This window comes from Lissotriton vulgaris, chromosome 9, assembly GCF_964263255.1.
Source record: "Lissotriton vulgaris chromosome 9, aLisVul1.2, whole genome shotgun sequence".
NCBI classification, from domain to species: Eukaryota; Metazoa; Chordata; class Amphibia; order Caudata; family Salamandridae; genus Lissotriton; species Lissotriton vulgaris.
In genome coordinates this window covers 522,606,146-522,626,925 of record NC_141697.1, presented here as the reverse complement: position 1 = coordinate 522,626,925, position 20,780 = coordinate 522,606,146, and the positions used below count along the sequence as shown (strand labels likewise).

The following is a 20,780-nucleotide window of genomic DNA, read 5'->3' as shown; positions in this document are numbered from 1 at the left end:
CATTCCATGGGGCTATGCGGGTAAGCGAACTAGTGGCAAGGAACAAGCAGGATACCATGGGGGGACTGTGCCGAGAGCACGTTCAGGTCAGGGGGGAGACAATGACTGTCTCATTTGTCAAGTCCAAGACCGATCAGGGTTCGATGGGGGACTGCATAATGATACAAAAGATTCCCGGGTCGTCCATGTGCCCGGTGGGTTGCGTTGAGGAATATTTAGCGCAAAGGGTGGCATCATGGGGGGGGACCTTGTTGAGACACGCTGACGCCACCCCACTGACGAGGTTTCAGTTTCAGCGGGTGCTTGCGATGTCGATTTCTGCCGCGGGCATGAACCCCGGCGAGTTTGGGACCCATTCCTTTCGGATAGGGGCTGCTACCGAGGCTACAGCCAGGGGTCTGAATGTCGATCAAGTAAAACGTGTGGGGCGTTGGTCCTCGAATTGTTATAAAAGGTATGTGCGGTTGCACATGTTGTGAAGCTGTAATGATGTACTCACGCTTCTTGTTTTTGTTTGGTTTCAGTTGCGCAAGCCTACGAGGCGGGGCGGACTGTGCAGTCGACCCAACACCGGGCCAGCGGTCAGACATCACCGGCTGTGAAAAAGGAGGTGTGGGTTGTGGGCCACTCATACGTGAGGCGTGCCGCGGACGTATTCAAAGCAGGTGACATGATTCACGTGGCTGGGGAATACGGGTACAGTGTGTCCTTCTACGGAAGGGGCGGGCTCTGTATTGACCAGTTTCAATCATTTTTTGAGGGTTTGTTAGGGCGGACGAGGTCACCGCCGTCTATAGTCATAGTACACCTTGGGGGCAACGATTTGGTGACCACTGGTAGACGACTTCTTCTTGAGGCGATGCTTTCCACTGTAAGTTGGTTAGCGAGAAGAGTTCCAGGGTGCACAATTGCATGGCCCCATATGATCCCACGAAAAGTGTGGCGGGGGGCTCTCTCGGTTTCAGCTCTGAATCATTCAGTAAGGAAAATTAATAATAAAATGAGTAGATTGTTCCGTTCAAATACACTGCATTCTATTTCGCATGGTTGTATTAAAGGGGACAGTATGTATTTAGGGGATGGTGTCCATTTGTCCCGGGTGGGGAACGAGTTACTCATAGGAGACCTGATAGCTTGGCTAAGGACTTTATGACATGACCTTTAGGCAGGAGTGTTGTGGGGGGTCCGGATAGCCGGTCAACTATCCGGCCTGTGGCGGTAAGGTCATGATCGGTGAGCAGTAATTGGAAGATCCCTAGGGGTGGGCGTCACCCATTACGGATGGGAGCGCTCGAGGGAGGTGGCCATTGGCCCCTCAACGGGGAGGCGGTCCCTTCTAAGGAAGGGCCGCCGAAAGGAAAGGAAAGGCGGTCAAGGCCCCTTCCTGGGTAGGAGGGGCTACAGCCCCCTCCTGGGGAATTTCCTGGGGCTAGGACATCTGCGACGGCAGATGTGGTAAGTTGTGTGGGGTTTGGGAGGGGGTCTACGCTACCTTCTAGATACCTCACACGAGTCCTCGGACGACCTTTAAATGGCGTCGAGTTTATTGGGGCCCCCGCCAAGTCAAGGGAAATTGGTAAATGCACTGGAGGTACGCCTCTGTGCGGTCGCCCCTCACAAGTGAGGGGGATATGTCTGGTTTAGGGATCTTGACACCGGTTATGACCTTGCCGTTGGCCCTTAAACGTTAGGATGTACAATTTCAATTTAAAGTTTTGTAGGATGTTAGATCGGCTAGGAGAACCTTTGTATTAGAGAATATGTTAAGGTTAGCCAAACATCGCAAATGTGGAAATGAAATTGTACATTATTATGAAACTGTTATTTTAACGTTTTAATTTTGTTTCATATTTTAATAAATACGGCCGGGAGGGTCACTCCCTCCCGTCTTCCAAAAAGTCCAGAACGTTTCCGGTTTCCCATTATTGGGGATTGTGTTGAGAGGGGGTGGCGGGTATCTCAGCCATATGGAAAGGGGCGACCATTCGGTCCCCCCGAACGTATGGCGGAGTACCACGATCCCCCCGGGAAGCCATCTTGGGCGGGAGGCGGGTCCCGGCTGGTATGCCCAAAGCGGCGTAGCCGGGGCGCGCTTTTTCCCGCCCTGGAGTGGGCTGGCCTAGACACTGACGCGGCCGGCCACGCCCTTCGGGGCAGGCAGGGGCGGGTTTACTCCCGCCCTGAAGACGGATAAAAGGAGCAACAAGCCAAGAGAGCTTCCTCTTGTTCCTGTGCTCTGAAGCTGCACCTCCTCGCTGCACGTGAGCTCGAGACGGAACGAAGAGCCAATTTTGACCCACCCACCAGCCCCTGAAGACAGCAAGTGGTTTTGAATAAAGTTTATGTGGTAACGCTGAATTTTGCAGGTTGTGATGATTATCGTGATAACTTTGAATATGCAATAAAGAATGGTTAAATTGTGGTATGTTTTGCAAATAAAGTAATTATGCACTAGTGTTGACCAGTAATCATGCCTTTTAATAAATCGTAATTGTTACTGTCTTTAGTGATTCAGTCATTTAGTAATTTAGTTAGAATTGTCGTATTTATTTTGGTCGGGCGGTAAGGTCATGATCGGTGAGCAGTAATTGGAAGATCCCTAGGGGTGGGCGTCACCCATTACGGATGGGAGCGCTTGAGGGAGGTGGCCATTGGCCCCTCAACGGGGAGGCGGTCCCTTCTAAGGAAGGGCCGCCGAAAGGAAAGGAAAGGTGGTCAAGGCCCCTTCCTGGGTAGGAGGGGCTACAGCCCCCTCCTGGGGAATTTCCTGGGGCTAGGACATCTGCGACGGCAGATGTGGTAAGTTGTGTGGGGTTTGGGAGGGGGTCTACGCTACCTTCTAGATACCTCACACGAGTCCTCGGACGACCTTTAAATGGCGTCGAGTTTATTGGGGCCCCCGTCAAGTCAAGGGAAATTGGTAAATGCACTGGAGGTACGCCTCTGTGCGGTCGCCCCTCACAAGTGAGGGGGATATGTCTGGTTTAGGGATCTTGACACCGGTTATGACCTTGCCGTTGGCCCTTAAACGTTAGGATGTACAATTTCAATTTAAAGTTTTGTAGGATGTTAGATCGGCTAGGAGAACCTTTGTATTAGAGAATATGTTAAGGTTAGCCAAACATCGCAAATGTGGAAATGAAATTGTACATTATTATGAAACTGTTATTTTAACGTTTTAATTTTGTTTCATATTTTAATAAATACGGCCGGGAGGGTCACTCCCTCCCGTCTTCCAAAAAGTCCAGAACGTTTCCGGTTTCCCATTATTGGGGATTGTGTTGAGAGGGGGTGGCGGGTATCTCAGCCATATACCCGCAAGTAAAATCTACCTTGATCTAATATAGACAATCTATTCCAAATTTCTAGGCTAGATCAAGTCCTCTCTGAAAGGGAGCATGAGCAACCCAGATCTGTACAGAACCTATTTGGCCTTATCAGTGTGATGCTGCTTAAGTGAACATTGCACAGCTTTTGTTCCACTGTGGACTAGAAAAAAGTGATGGGTGGGCTGCTTCAAATATTGTCAGGCACTGGTAATTATTTTGGGCACCACTCCAGTCTATATTGTATTTGTTCATCATGCCACCTAAGACAGGAAGCAGCCCTATACAAATCAGCCTTAGTCCTGCTCCAATAGAAACAGCCAGTCCTAACTGACAGGCCAAGTCCCATCTGAAATGGGCCAAAAGCAGCCTCAGACCAGTTGGGGCTTAGTTGAGCCTCATCAATAGGATGCAGCTTGTGTCCTACAGCACATTGAGCACAGAACTCATGCTTGAGCATACATGACGTACTTAGGACACCTAGCCAGTGGGAAAAAAGTGAAGGGTGGATTGCTTGAATTAATCTCAAGGAATTATTCCATGCAGAAAGAGAATAGGTAAAACAAAATTGAGATTAAGGGGAACATGTTAAGTTATATTGACATCTCTACTCTTCTCCTACTAGCCTCTTTCCATTATGTGAGCTGTCTTCCTTCTTCCTCCACCTTCTTTGGAGTCTATACTGAAGGACCAAGGGAGGAGGTGATCAGGTTATTGCATGTGTAGATAGGACTGTGTTTGGGCTGTTGGACACATTTTCTTGGGTTACCTGTGTATTGTGTGTCTCATTTGGCCTGTTGTTGTCTCTTGCCCTGTCAGCAAAGGTAATCGTATGACAAGCAGAAAGGAGAGAGGTTTAGGGATGGAGATCTCAGAGTAACTTGCGCCAACTCACAAAGAGCTTCAGGTTCTCAGTGCATTGGTGCCTCATTTTTAAGTCTGTTGTCATTTTTAAGTTTCCGCATTTGCTGTTGACAGAGAAAAACACCAATACTGATAAAAAGAGTATTCATGCATACATCTTTGTTTAGATGTGCCATACTCATTGTTCTTTACAACCCACCTGCATGACATTATTAAATAGACTGTGTTTACTGATTCTATCTTTGCAGTTGGGATTACAGTAGGTGTTTATTGTGCAATTACTGAATCAAACTTTGTCATACTAGTATGAACTGAAAAAGACTTTGCTCATTTATAGATCCAAGTTCAGGCTTAAAATTGTAGTTCCTTGATTCAAGAACTCATTGCTTCTGCCCATCTAGATTCCAACAACGTTAGCCTGGTGGGAGATTTTAATATGGATGCAGAGAAGGTTACAGATAAGGCTGTGTCCAAATTGTTCAATATTTATATGTCTCACTGTGTAGAAGAGTGTACCCATTCTGCTGGTCATATTCTAGATCATATGTATTCTAGCAAGGATTGAGTCAATATTCGTTCAATATTAGAACTAACATGGTCTGACCATGAGGCTATTTCTTTCCATATCAACCCTAAGAGAGAGGCACAAACTAATATGAGGACATCCTCTACAGTAATCCATTGCCCCGCCTCAAAGCTAGACCTAGCTCAATGAATTGCTCACCTGACTAAAACTATGTCTGTGCCTCAGGAAAAAATTAACATCTATGTTATAGATTTTAACGCATTGGGTCATTTGTGCACTAAAAACAATTCTACCCATCAAAACCTTGATTTCACATTGCTTGCCTCCTTCAGTGCCGTGGTACACTCCTCACTTGACTTTAGTGAAGAGAGGATGTAATAAACTGGAATGAGAGTGGCAACGCAAGGATATTTTATAGGATGAACTCATTTAGAAACAAGAGCTTAGGCTCTATAAAACCTTCATTAAGGAAGTTTGCATGAACTTTCATCACAGTAGGATTCTGGGTGCAAAAGATCTGATTTAGGAGGTGTTTTCTATTTACAAATCTTTGGTCACTCCTGAAATGCTTACCTCTCCTATCACTGCATCTCAGTTGTTATGTTCCCTGTTAGCTACCTTCATTTATAAAAAGAGTGAGCATCTCCTCGTACCTTTTCCCACCACTATTAATATCACCAATTCGGTCCTTAATCTGAAGAGTTCATCCACATATCCCTGAACAACCTCAGCATCTTAGTCTGATTTCTGTCACATATCAGAGGATAAAACAGTTTCAAAACGTAACTGCATTAGCGCAAGCTCTCCGCTGGGACTGTGTCTTGCGAAATACCTCATAATATGGCAAAAGCAGTGGCTCCAGTACCTGTCTCAATTTACACTGCTTCTAATGCATAGGGTCAAGTTCCTGACTTCTGTCAAGCCGCTACTGTCATTCCACTACTCAACAAACTTATTTTATATCTGCACAACTTTGCCAATTTTTCTTCAGTCTCCCTCTTGCCAGCAATGGCCAAAATAATGTAAAGTCATGTAATCTCTCAACTGTCACATTATATTTAGGTTAACACTATGCATACCAGCTTTCATCAGACTTCAGTCCCTCCTACAGCACAGAGACCATGTTGACCAAAGCCTGCAATGAATTCTGCATGATCTTGGATAATAGCGGCTCTGCAGCCTTCATACAGCTTGATCTGTCTGCGGGCTTCGACATGGTCCTACACAAGATTCCTTAGACAGACTTAATGAAGTGATTCCACATAGGTGGGTGCCGAACTTGTTTGAATCTTTTTTTAAGTCAAGGTCCCAAGCTGTCCGTCTGTGGTCATTCCACTCAGCCTACCGAAAGCTGGCTGTGGAGTCCCTTTCATTGAGCACTTCATTCAATATATACAAGATACATATACTCATATGCAGATGACACATTATTTTGCAGCTTGAGGGTGGCCACAGATTTATCCGAGACCAATTTAAACCATGCCTCACATAAGTAGCCAACGGGAAGGATACTAATTCCGTGAGGCTAAATGTGGACAAGATGGAGGTCTTAGTGTTTTGGAAACCCTCTATCTGGGTTGCCTAACTGGTGGTCTCAATGTTTGGGTGCCTGCCCGATGCCAGGTACAGGTGTATGTGATCTGGGTGTGAATTTTGACTCAAACGTATCTTGTCAGTAAACTCACGGAAAGCTGGTGGGGTTGGAATGATGCCTGTTAGAGTTTAGTTGGCGAGCAGGACCCTATAGTAAATTTAGGAAGGGCAGAACCAGTTCCAGCCATCCTGCCCCTCCATCTCCCCCATGCCACCCGACTCGGAAGCGCGTCTAGCGCCATCGGTTGAGAGGGCGCCCAGGGTTACGCTTGAGCCCTTGTGAAGGCGGGGGGTGCCGCGTCACTTCTGCGCACAGCACCCCCGCCGCCACTCTAATGCCTGAGCCGGGGTGACCGCCATAATGGCGGCAGGGTCTATGCTGAGCCCCCCTTTCAATTCTTACTCTACTTTTCCATGAGGACATCTAGGGGGGTGTCAATGGACAGGAAGAAGGGTCATCTACAACATAAAATTGTACAAGCGTACATATCAAGTAGGGGATGTTTTCGAACTCTTGGTCCCAAGTATCCGACACAACTCAAGCCTTGCTGTCGTCTGTGAGGTCAATCTAAAACCCCGGAAGTTAAAAACAAATACGTGTCCTGGCCATGTACAATCCTGTGTACTAGTAAATTATGATACCCACTGTATGGTGTGGGAAACAACGTCAGGTTTTGCCAACTTTCTCCCTAAAAAATGACCTATCCCTGGCAATGTTTAATTTGCATTTTATGGAAAACATAGAATTCTAGAAGCAGTAGTCTGATCAAATAAGCAGCCCGATCACCTCAGTAAAAGCTGTTCGTTCTTAATGAAGCACATGTAATCTGTGCAGAAACTTTATTATGATTGTTTTATTTTTAATATTACAGTTAAAAGCTCTTATGCTGTATTTGTGTGTCTGTTGTCTATTTGCACATCCTAATGTGTCATTCTTTTTCATTGTTTGTATTTTTTTTCAGAAAAAAGTGAAGCTTGTAACAATTGTGTTTTTCTTGGTTACTGGACTTGTGGTGTATTTGGCAATACCCCCAATAGCGTTTTCAGACATGGAGGGCTGGAACTACAGGGAAGGATTCTATTTTGCCTTTATTTCACTAAGCACCATTGGTTTTGGAGATTATGTAGTCGGTAAGTCTTAAACAGTCTATAAATCACAACATTGATCATGCTTTGGTTTTAGCATATCAATATTTTTTTTAAAAGTAAATTGATAAGAAATATAGTGGGATGGGTGAACAGTGGTTTGAAATGCTTTAATTGTAGGAAAGACTGGAGGACACGAGGAGTTGAATTGTAGCAGGAGTTTATTAGAGACACGTCCTGTTAAGTCCAGTGCATCAGTTCATAATGCCACAATTCTAAACCACAGATCTCAGCATGTACATTCAAAAGATGCTGCACAAGGCATGTGCACAACAGCCAGAGACAGCCACGAGATGTCACAGGCAAAGCCACAGCCACGTGCCATCTCGTGGTCACAGATAACAATATGAGCAGTATACAACACACCTCCCTTCCTGTAAATAAAAAAAAACAACAAACAAAAAAAAAAAACTATGCAGTAGTAAATCTTAACACATGACAAAATTCTAGTAGTGAACAAGAAAAGAAAATAATAACTTAAGCAATCCTAAAATTTTAATTCATGACAAAGTCCTTGTATCTCTCAGGGAGACGGTGAGGCCTCAGACATTTTTTTGAAACCACAGTGGAAGGAGAAGACCTTACATCCTCAGGGTTCCCATTCTCATTCAAAAGACATCCTGAAGATGTTCCCGCATTACCAGATTCAAAATCAAGAAAAACATTGCTGTCATCGCTTGACACGACACCCCCACTCAGCATACCTTGACCTTTAAACACAGAAACTCTGTTCAAGTTCCAAACACTTCCATCCTCAATTCTGACAGCATGCTTGAAAACTTCAATAACTTCCATGGGACCGGACCAAATTTGACCCCCTTTCGGAACACCTTCCTTTCTTTTAATACGGACAAGATCTCCAACTGAGATGATATGTTTGCTAACAGATCCCTGCTTGGCTTCCATCCTTTGCTTCATCTTATCCTTATATGCGCTGACTCTATCTCGAACCAACTCATAATCTACCCTTGAAGAAACTCCATTCTCACCTAAACTTTTTTTTAGCCACCATGGAGTTAAACGAGTACTGGGTTTACGACCCCTTAAAAGTTCAAATGGACTTACCAAAGTGACAGAGTTAGGAGATGTCCTATAAGACAGTAGCATAGACTGAAGGGCATTTCGCCAATTTAATTGACCTTTAACAGAAAGTTGGATCGCCTCCTTTACAACTCTGTTGAATCTTTCAACTTGGCCATTGGCTTCAGGGTGGAACACAGCAATCCTATTGTGCAAAATCCCACATTTGGTGATAAAGCCTTGAAAATCCTTACTAATAAACTGTGGTCCATTGTCCGTCACTATCTCTTCTGGGATTCCTTCCCTGCAAAATACATCATCCAAGAACTCTATTACGTTCTTGGTTGTTATCTCTTTGACCATTTTTACCTCTGGCCACTTTGAGAAGTAATCTATTAAGACCATTCCAAATCTCTCACGCTCAGGTAGAACAGAAAATGGACCAATGAAATCAAGACCTAATTTCTGCCAAGGACCAAGAGGGTATTCTACAGGACAAGGTTCAGGACGCAGAGGAACAGCAGACTTATCACTGTTGACACATTCTGGACACTTCTGGACAAAGTGTTCCACACAACCATCCACTCCTGGCCACCAAAAGAAATCTTTCACGCGTCTCCTGGTAAAAGAAATTCCTAAGTGCCCTTCATGGGCAATGCTAATAATAGTATTTCTTAAAGCAAAAGGAGGAATGAATTTGTCACCTCGCATTAGAACCCCATTTTCAACCGCTAACTCATCTTGAATTTTGGCATAACTCATCATATCGCCTGAAAACTTCCTTTGTTCAGGCCATCCTTGTAGAATGTAATTCTTAACCTGAGTCAATTCAACACTCTTCTCCATTTCTCTTGCCCAGGACTCTTTACTCAAATCAAACTTCTCCCCAAACACTAGCATGATGTCTTGCGAAGTGAACGCAACCTCACATTCGTCATTGTCAGGTGGAAGATCGCAGGGAGTGTGCAACCTAGACATACAATCAGCATGAATGTTGGTTTTCCCCTTTACATACACCATCTCAAAATGAAAAGACTGTAGCCTGGATGCCAACCTGGCTAAGCGAGCTGATAAAGTTCGACCTCCACCTGGTGCCATCATGTAAATGAGAGGCTTATGGTCCGTCTTGATAACGAATTTTGTTCCCCACAAAAACGTTTTAAAGTGTTCGGCTGCCCAAACTGATGCCAATAGTTCTCTTTCAATAACTGAATAGTGTTTTTCAGCGTCCCTCAAAGGCCTTGAAGCATAGGCGATTACCCATTCTTTTCCGCAGTCATTCTGCATGAGCACGGCTCCTAGTCCTGTGCTACTTGCATCTACCATGATGGTACACTTTTTTCCAATGACAAAAGGTCTTAAACAAGGTGCATTCACAACATACCCTTTAAGATTCTGAAATGCCTCTGTCATAACATCAGACCATAAGAACCTTGCGTTCTTCTTTAGAAGTGGTCTAAAGGAATCAACTTTGGAAGAGAAATTTGGAATAAATTTAGCATAGAATTCTATTAATCCTAAAAAAGCTACCAATTGTTCCTTTGAAACGGGCACAGGAGCTTTAATGATGCTCTCTATGTGTTTTTGCTTAGGTCTGATCCCAGAACCACTTATGGAATGTCCCAAATATTCCACTTCTCTTTCTCTTATTTTACATTTATCAAGACGAAGAGTAAGACCTTTAGAAGACAAGGCGGAAATGACATTCCTTAAATTAATATCATGCTCCTCTACATTTTTCCCAAATACAAGAATATCGTCTTGAAAGGCGATTGCCCCTGTCAACCCTTCAAGTGTCTCTTTCATTAGTCTTTGGAAGACGGAGGCAGCACTAGCCAACCCAAAAGGCATGCGTTTGTACCTAAAGAGGCCTTCTGGCGTAATAAAAGCCGTCAAATTTTTGGAATCATCATCTAGAACGACTTGATGATAGGCGCTTGCCAAATCTATACACGAAAAAATCACAGCACCTCCCAATGTTGAAACCATCTCATGCAAATTTGGCAAGGGATGAGCATCCACCCAAATAGAGTTGTTTAAACTGCGAAGGTCAACACAGAGTCTCAACTCGCCGTTGGATTTGACCGAAATGACGATCGGGGAAACCCACGGGGAGGACTCAATGGGCTCAATGATGTCCTTGTCACATAAATCTTTGAGAAGCACCTTAAGTTTATCCCTGTAAGTAAGAGGGACGTTCCTGACTCTGTGCCGAACAGGAACAACACCATCGTTGAGTTTAATAGTATGTTTAAAACCCAAAAACTGACCGAGTTTTCCACTGAAGACATGAGGAAACTCAGACTTTAGATTATCAATCATAAGCTCACGATCCGGATCATTGGTGTTAGTAACAGAGTATACAGGGGGATTAGCTCTAGGGTCAATCTTAATGCCCAATTGATCTTGATGTGGCCATCCTAACAAAGGCTGCCCAGACTTAGCAACGTATATTTTACCGTATGTGGATTCCCCTGAGAAGGTGATTTTCCCCCCAAAATAACCTACCAATTCAATCCTGTGTCCGGTGTAACCCCCTGGAGAAATGTCGGATTCAAGTAGAATTTTGTTGGGCCAATTTTTTTTTACACCATCTAAACCCAATAATGTATACCATGCACAGGTGTCCACAAAAATGTTAATTGTTCTCCCCTCTATAATCACATCACAGGATGGAAATTTACTTACACCTTCACTACCACAAATATTAATAACTGTATTAATATCATTTTCATTAGAATCGTATTCATCAAAATCTTGAACTATGTTAACTTTTTTCGTGGTAGATTTACAAAACTTTGTTAAATGCCCTTTCTTATTGCATTTCATACACATTTTATCAAGGGCAGGGCAAACTTTAGAATTTGCTAAATGGTTTGGACTTCCACATCTGAAACAAATCCACTGAGTGTCGCTCTTCTTATCACTTTTAGTGTACTTAAATTTTGAGTCACTCTTATTACTAGCAGAATCACTTCTAGAAGTAAATGGTTTCCTGAATTTCTCTCCTTCTTTGGAAACGCTAAAGACATCTCCCTTTTCATTCCCTCTTATCTCCTTTACGAATTTCTCGGAATGTTCAATCGACCTTGCAATGTCAATGGCTGCATTTAGAGACATATCCGAGGTTGTCCAAAGTCTTTCCTGGACCTTTTTATTATTTGTTCTCATCAGTATTTGGTCTCTTAGTACCTGTTCATAAGTTATGTGTTCAAAATCACATGTTACGGCAAGAGATCTGAGAGATGATACAAAGTCATCAATTGGCTCATCTGCAGATTGTTTGCGAGAATAGAAAATAAATCTCTCCATAACAACGTTCTTTTTCTTTCCAAACCTAATTTTTAGTTGTTCTGCTGCACATTCATACACATCTTTTTCTCCAGGATTAGTTAAAGCTGGAAGAGTTACGAATTCTTTTAATCCAATTCCACCTAGGCAATGTTTTAAAAGAGATAATTTCCTCTCAGGTTCACATTCAGTGCCATCCATAACTTCAACATAGGCTAGAAAAACAGGTTCCCATATTTCCCACTCCATGGGGGGGTCACCTTTATTAGCCAAAAACGAAGGAGGAGGAACAATTCCACTCATGTCAGAATTGTAAAACAATTACTTGATGTGTTAAAGAATTTATGTTCTGAAAGTCTAATCAAAAGTACTTTTAATATCAGGCAAATACCTTTGTATGGGGTCGAGTTGATAGACGATCGAGTTGAATGTATTTCAGGAGACAGAACAACTTGAAAATAGAAAAAAAACGGTGAAAAAAGAAACAATCCGATGATGGTTACCAACTTAAGATGGCCGCCGTAGAAATCGCTTTCTCTTTAGAGAAAATTGCCCTTGTCTTGGCAGCGTGTGACGTGAGGACGCCTTCGCGTAGTGCGCGCATGCGCACGTGACGTTAGAAGCTCGTAGTGCAGACAGAAGCGCGCGCTGGGAACTCGCGCTATGAGACAGTCTTCAGAGCCTGAAAAACGCTGAAAATGCGTTTAAATACCTTCGAAACAGAAGGGCGAGTCGTCGGAGTAGCTGCGAAGGGCCGCTTGCGTCGCTGCGAAGATCTTCAGATCGAGTAGGCCAGGGAAGTATTTGTTGAAAATTACCTTCCTTTCTTTTTTTTTAAATTGTTGACGAAATCTTAAATAAGGTGATGAGAACGACCATTCACCCTCGTCGCCAGTGTAGGAAAGACTGGAGGACACGAGGAGTTGAATTGTAGCAGGAGTTTATTAGAGACACGTCCTGTTAAGTCCAGTGCATCAGTTCATAATGCCACAATTCTAAACCACAGATCTCAGCATGTACATTCAAAAGATGCTGCACAAGGCATGTGCACAACAGCCAGAGACAGCCACGAGATGTCACAGGCAAAGCCACAGCCACGTGCCATCTCGTGGTCACAGATAACAATATGAGCAGTATACAACATTAATGATATATAGAATTATAGAGATGGGTAACAGTGAAACACGGGGGTGTTTTTCACAGACGGGTTCTGAATGACATCAAATAGACAATGAGAGCGAAGCACGAGTTGTCTATGATGTCACTCCGAATCCCGTAGGGAAAAAAATCCCCAAAGTCCCCTTTTTACCATCTATAATTTGATGTTATGTATGGCATCCAAAATAATCTGCCCCTGCTTTCAACTGCCACTCAGGGGCAGAGGAGTTGTGGAACAGGCATACATGGCCTGCCCTGCCCTTCCTGTCCCAAATGTAAAAAACCATACCTTTCCTAATATCCTCAACTACCAACCACCCCCTTCCCGGCCTTTCTCCCTCCCTCCTACAGTTGTGCTTTCTGCTTTCAATGAGAGGCTTTTTCTGAGAGAGCCCTGTCAACCTGGCCTTAAAGGCCTTTATTACGTAGCGTCAGAGGAAACCAAGGTTTGCTATGTATGGCTCCCATAGGCAGCTGCTCATTGGCTTTGCTAGGACTTTTGCAGCCCGTGGCGGCCCCTGCGTTGCCCGCCCCTGGCAGCTGAATTTAGGAGCTGGGTAGGGGTGGAGGATGCTGGCAATTACTCCACGATCGCCACAAATAAGAGCGGGGAGGAGAGTCTGCTGCCCCAAAAACTCTTGCCCCCCGGGGCGGACTGCCCCCCACCAAGCCTCTTCCTTGCTATGCCACTACAGCTGCTATTTCAGTTTCTAAATCTCATAACCCAATGCTGTGCCATAGCAATAGTTGCTAACCAACTTAATTACCCACTGTTGTGAGGTCATAAAAGCCTTCCAAGCCAGGCTGGGAGGCCTCTGTGAGTGGCTGAAATCAGAAAGTACAGATGTTGGAGGGGGAAGAAAGATAGTAACGGTGATGGGGGTTGATCAAGGATGGCAGGTATTTTTTGTAACCTTTGGAACAGGGATACAGAGGCCATGTTATGTATGGCTCCCGCATTACTCCTCGGCCAGTGTGGAGAGGTTGAAAGCATGAGCAGGTGATTTTGGGAGCCATACATAATATAAAATTATAGTTGGGTAACAAGTGAATTACGGGGATGTTATTCACCTCAGGGCTCTGAGTGTCTATTTAATATCACTCAGAACCCCTCAGTGAAAATAAAATCTCGTAAATCACTCTTACTCATCTATAAATCTCCTTACTTACCACAGTCCGCGGGCAAAACACTTATCAGCACCTTAGTGTTCTCAAGAACCGATTATTGTAACTCCCTTCTTCTGAACGCTCAGGAAAGGGTACTCAATAAACTCCAGACGGTGCAAAACGCCGCGGCCAGAACCCTACTGCACATCCCCAAATTCACCTCCACGTCTCCTTACATCAAAGAGCTACATTGGCTCCCTATTAGGAGCCGAATCAAATTTAAGGCTCTGTGTATAGCCTACAAAACTCTGAACAACTCCGGACCACAGTTCCTAAAACAAGCCCTCTGCCCAGTGGAACAACCAAGGACCTTACGATCGTCCTCAGCCTACTTGTTGAAAGTCCCACGGACAAGAAAGGCCAGCTGGGGAGATAGATGTTTTACTATCGCTACTGCCAAGCTGTGGAATACACTACCACTCCACATCAAAACGGCCCCTACGCTGCTCAAGTTCAGAAAGAGCCTTAAAACATGGCTGTTCTCTGCCTAATTCCCCCTCATCGCAAGAAGTGAGTTCTGTAACGATAGCGCCGAGACACCCGTACGGGTATTTGCGCGCTTTAAAAATTGCATAAAATAAATAAATAAATAAATAAATCTATATGTTATCAACTGTTGCTACATCATAGCAGTGAGTTACCAGATATAGAATCTGGTGTAAATGATAGAGGCTTCCTGTGAAAGCCATGCATAGCATATAGTAATTCTATTTTTACCCATCTATAATTTTATGCTATGTGTGGCCCCCAACATCATCTATCCCTGCTCTCAACTGCTGCCCAGGGGGTGAGGAGTATGTTGTATCCTACCAGACGCAGCCGAGATGAGTTTTGTAAGTTTCTTTATTAACTTCTTGTTCCAGAATATTAGATATGTATATTAGTCCATCAGCCTGGTGTTCCTTAATCTCCAGCCCTACCAGGAGCAGCCTGCCTGCTGCTTATCCCATCTCCCAACTGTCACCACTCATCTACACAGGCACCCAAGCATTCCAAGCATCACATTCACACCAACATTCCACTGCCAACACACATACTGGCTGAGCAACAGGGATAGATATCATAACATAAGCAGGATATAACATATCCGCCTTCTTTTTTTTTTAAGTTCAAGTTTATTGAAACCAAGCATGAAAAACATACAGAAGCATTGCATCAAAGATAGAGAATATATAAAAAACAATAGAAATATAATGCCAAAGTACAATGAAGCGGAATCAATAAACGCTTAGCTCTAAACCAAGAAAAAAGGAAAGGAGGAGAGAAACTAAAGCACATAATGGAATAAAACAACATATGCAAGTACGACATTGTATGCAATAGGTAAAACAATAAAAAGAAGTATCAAGAAGAATAAATATCAAATAGGAGATAAAATGACAAAAAGCTATGCAAAAAGACAACAAGAGAAACTCATGGGGGTCTACGGACTTCGTCGGAAGAGGTGGGACTAGTGCTAATGGTTGTGGGGTATGGAGGAGACAGTGAGGATAGATAAGTGGTAAGAGGAATCCAAAGTAAATCCCTCTTGATGGCAAGGGAAATAGGGGTAATGTAATTGGTATCAAGTCTGTGGTTAAAACAAATAGCATTCCACCAAGCAGAATAATTAAGTTTTGAGGACTCCTTCCAGTTGGAGGTAATCAAGTGGAAGGCTACAGCTACAAAAAGATCTAGTAACTTGTAATGAGTGGGTGATTGGGGTAAATCCAGAGAAAGGGAACCTAGTAGGGCATGGAGGGGGAAAAAGGGAGTTGAAGGTTGAAGATAATGTTTATACGTGACCAAATTGAACGCCAAAAGGTGTCAGCGTTTGGGCTATGAAATAGCATATGGAGTAAGTCAGCAGACGGGGAAGAACAGGACCAGCAGTTAGAAGAGAGGTCAGGAGAAAAGGAGGCTAATTTAACCGGGGAAAACAATAACCTCTGATAAATAAAATAAAAGGTCTGCTCATGATGTTTTGGGAATTTTTACCCATAGCTTATCCCATAAAGAGACTGGCCAAGAGACTGACAAGTCTTGCTCCCAAGCCAATTCAGTCTTCGTTTTAAGTCGTTCAGGGGGGGTTAGCAAACAAGTGTAAATGCGGGAGGCCGAAGGAGAAGAAACCAATAGCGGGGAAAGATGCAGATAAAGGGGAGGAAAATCAGGAGAGGAAGGGAGAGATTGAAGATATTGAAGGAGTGCGGGGAGTAGAAGATAATATTGTTTCTTAAAATTATTGGAAAGAAGAAATTGAGATTGAAGCTCAGCAAAGGTAAGGGGAACCTTATCAAGGAGAAGCTGGGAAATCCACATTAAACCTTTGGATTTCCAGGATTTCCAGAAAAAAGAGCGATTTTTAATTCAGAGTAATTTATTGTGCCAAATGGGCTGTTGGGATAGAGAGGACAAAGAAGGGTACGTAGAGGGTACTAAAGGAGTCAAAAGGTGACGGGAATGAGCAATGATAGGAGAATGTAGAAAAGGGACGTTAGCAGAAAAAGCCAAAATTTCAGAAAAATCAAATGGTGAAATGAGGGATTTTTCAATAGACAACCAGACCGGAGGGTGAACAGGAGTATCCGTAGACAACCAACGGGAGGCTTGCTTAAGGATAAAAGAATGATGGTAGAATTTAAGGTCAGGAAACTTAAGACCTCCAAGAGATTTATCTTTTTTAAGGGAAGACAAAGCAATCCATGGAGGCTTACTGTTCCAGAGAAACTTTGATAGAATCAAATCCAGTTTCTTGAAGTAATATCCAGGTATTCGAACAGGTATCATTGAAACAGAGAATAAAATAATAGGTGCCAGCATCATTTTAATTGAATCCAATCTTCCCCACCAAGAGAGGAAGAGAGGATGCCATTTGGTGATAGAATCAGATAATTTTTTAATAATATAGTCAAAATTGGCTTTTAAAGTTTCCGAAATAGAAGGGGAAAACCATAATCCTAAATATTTGATTTTAGTTGATTGCCAGGAAAAACCAGTTTAGTCAAAATAATGACGAAGACATAAGACATTAAGGGGTAAAACTTCACATTTATCACGATTAAGGTGATAACTGGAAACCAATGATAAAGTGTCAACCTGACGCAGAAAAGAGGGTATAGTGGATTCAGGGTTGGAACAGTAGAAAAGGATATCGTCCGCATAGACAGATAGTTTGACTTGGTTGGGTCCTGGGTTATATCCAGTGATGTGAGTGTCCTGTCGAATCTTTGTCAGAAAGGGCTCTAATGCTACAATAAATATTAAGGGTGATAGGGGGCAACCCTGCCGAACCCCTCTGGAGAGGGAAAAGTAGTCAGAAATGTTCCCATTGGCAAAGATGGAAGCTCTAGGACCGGAATACAAAATGGAAATAAGGGAGATCAATTTAGGGGGAAAGCCAATCCAGGTAAGGGCGCGAAACATAAAATCCCAACTAATCCTGTCAAACGCCTTCTCGGCATCTAAGGGTATGGCCGCCAATGGATATTGTAAGGAAGAGGCTCTGCTAAGAACGTTAATGAAAACCCTAGAGTTGTCAGAGGACAAACGACCCTTAACAAAGCCAGATTGTTCAGGGTCAATACGTTCAGGTAAAATGGGATCAATACGTAAAGCAAGTAACTTGGCGAAGGTCTTATAGTCCGTATTTACGAGGGAACTGGGATGATAGTTCTTACAAAAATTGGGGTCCTTATTGTCTTTGGGAAGCAGGCAAATCATCGCCTCTTGAAAAGTACCCTGGGAAGAACCATTAGCAATAAAATAATTAAAAAGAAGGAGCATATGTGGAAGGAGAAGTTTTGAAAAATGATTATAAAATTCAATAGTGAAGCCATCCGGACCAGGGGCTTTACCACGTCTGAGGACCGAAACTGCATGAGAAATTTCTGCTAAATTATATCTGATTCAACTGAAGCAAAATCGATATGGGAAGAGGGAGGAGAAGCAAGTGAATGAAAGTAAGAGTACAGATCAGAAGGAAGGGGGATGGATTCAGGAGTATAAAGTTGTTTATAAAAAGTAACACATTCCTGTAAGATATCGTCATCTTTGAAATGGGAGGCGCTGGTCGAATCCGTTATCAACGAAATCCGAGTTCTATCCTGACGAGTCTTCAGATAAGTAGCCAAGAGTTTTCCCATTTTATTTTGACCCCCATAATAGCGAGCACTACTCTTCAATAAGTAGGAAGCCGCAGCATCAGTAGAGGATTTATTGAAAGCAACTTTGACCGTAATAAGGTCTTTCAGAGAAGATTCAGAGGGAGATTGATAGGAGGAATATTCTAATTTTTTAATCTTGGCAAGAAGAAGAGAGGATTGTTGCTCAAAACCTTTTTTATTCTGAGAAACGTAATTAATTATAAACCCCCTAGCGGTAGCTTTAAAAGAATCCCAAACCTTAACCGGAGAAGATTCAGGTGTAGTATTAGTAGTGAAAAAGTCAGCAACGAAAGAACTGAATTGGCTAGAGAATTTGGGATCAGCCAGAAGGGAATTATTAAAGCGCCATCTACCAGGAGAGGGAGAAAAGGGGATCAGGTCAAAATCAACAATAACAGGGGCATGGTCGGATATCAGGTTGAAACCAATCTCTGAGGAAAGAACACATTGGACGAGGGATTTCCAAAGAAAGGTAGTCAATACGGGATTGTGTTTTATGGGGAGGAGAGAAGTAACTGTATTCCTGGAGGTCAGCATGACAAAGCCTCCAGATATCCGTTAGAGATTTACGTCTTATGGTAGAGGTAACTTGAGAATGCATCCTGGACCTAATAAAAGTAACTGGAGAGTGCCTATCAAGGAAGGGATCATGAACTTGATTGCAGTCACCACCAAAAATGATATAATTGTCATCCAGGGAAATTAATTTGTCCGATATAAGAGGCCAGAAGGTATTGTCAACAGATACTGGAGCATTTACATTGAAAATAACAATAGGTACATTATCAACTGACAATTTTAAGATCACCCAGTGACCATCAGAGTCAATTTCTTGATGGGTAACAGAAACATTAAACTTTTTGTGGACTAAAATAACAACACCATTCTTTTTTCCTAAAGCTGGGGAGGAGAAAACATGACCGACCCAAAGCCGTTTTAATTTAGAAGCTCCAGTCTCATTAAGATGGGTCTCTTGTAGTATGGCAATGTCAGATTTTAATCTAGCCAAGTGAGATAGTACTCGTTGTCTTTTAATGGGACTATTCAAACCTTTAACGTTCCATGAGGTAACTCTGAATGTAACACAGTAAGAATGTACATTTTATACAAAAAGCATACAATGCAATAAACAAGCTTAAACCAATATCATGGAGCAATTGAAAGAAAACATAGTTAGAGAGAGAAAAACGAAGAATAGAATAGTAAAGAGGAAGTAGGAAGAGCAGAGAAAAGGAGAGAAGAAGAGAAGGAGAATAGAAAGAACAATAAGGAAGAAAAAGAGAAGGAGAAGTAAGGGGGAAAATGGAAGATACAGAAAGATCGAAAAAGGGTAGGATAAGAGCAAAGGAGAACAAAGAGAGCAAGAAGAGAAGAACACATAAGAACAACCAGAGAAATACATGAACCAGAAACATACCTACAAAGGAAGGATTCAAGGATACAAGGGGAGGGGAGAAACCAAACGGGACGACGGCACAACCGGGATCAAGCAAAACGGAGGACCGGGAGGCATCATGTTAAAGGAAGGGAAGAAACTGTGGGGAAAAATAAGAACCAAGAGAACACGGTAAATATAGAAACTAGCAAAATAAGAGACACAATTCAGTTCAACCAACAAACAGACAAAGGTGGGAAGTCAAACAACCAAAAGAAAAACAAATAATCAGCCAACATTCGATGAGTCGGATTCCATGGGATCAAAATGATGGGAGTTGATGAAACTTTGAAGACGGAGTGGGTCCACATAGGTCGTTGTTCTGTTGTTGTAGGTGACCTTAAAGAGACACAGGTGAAAGAGTCCATGTCGAGCGCCCATAGCACGAAGAGCAGGTCTCATGTTTAGGAAGGCATTCCTTCTGTTTGCAGTAGCCTTGGCGAATCCTGGGCAAAGAACAAATTAGATCCGGACCAAGTGACTCATTGAGAAGATTTAGCTGCAGAAAGAACATTCAGCAAGTCTGTATACTCCAAGAAATACAGGATTACCCCCCTAGGCTTCTGTGAGGAGGAGGCAGAAGAGTAACGGCGGCCCAATCTGTGCGCTCTTTGAATATTAAGCGTGGTGGCCTCTGGCATGTGAAGGACTTTGGGGATAAAGGATTTAAAGAAAGTGAGGGGGTCGGACCCCTCCTGTCCTTCTTCAAGCCCATAAATACGGAGATTATTGCGTCTGTTGGGGTTTTCAAGCTCCTCCACTTGACGTTGAAGAACAGAGACTTGAGAGTGAAGAGGAGTTATTTTCGCACAGTCATCTGTAATTGAAGAGAGCGATTGTTCCACAGCTTGAGGACTTGAAGTTTAGCATTTGTGTCTTCCATAAATGGGTGTAAAGCTCTAATTTCCTCTAGTAATATCTCCATCGAGTCTTGCAAACGAGAGAACTTGGAGAACAGCTTCGAGTTCTTAATAAAAATATGTTTCGCTGGTGTTTTCGTAGATAAGGAGCCTTTGGACCTGCCCATAAAGAAGGGCTATAGGAGCGGGACCAAAAATGTCAGAGAAGTTAGTAAGTACAAAATGGCCGCCGAGATGAGGTCAGTCAGA

General features: G+C 43.1%; 1 protein-coding gene across 1 annotated transcript in view; it reads left to right on the top strand.

Annotated features, from left to right (window-relative positions):
* The window catches only part of LOC147690358 (potassium channel, subfamily K, member 16-like), a 234,674-nt gene that overhangs the window by 109,133 nt on the left and 104,761 nt on the right, over window positions 1-20,780 (top strand). Inside the window, exon 4 of the mRNA XM_086937990.1 lies at window positions 7,272-7,440. Coding sequence (XP_086794116.1) covers window positions 7,272-7,440 — 169 coding nt within the window. The remainder of the gene's footprint in view (window positions 1-7,271; window positions 7,441-20,780) is intronic.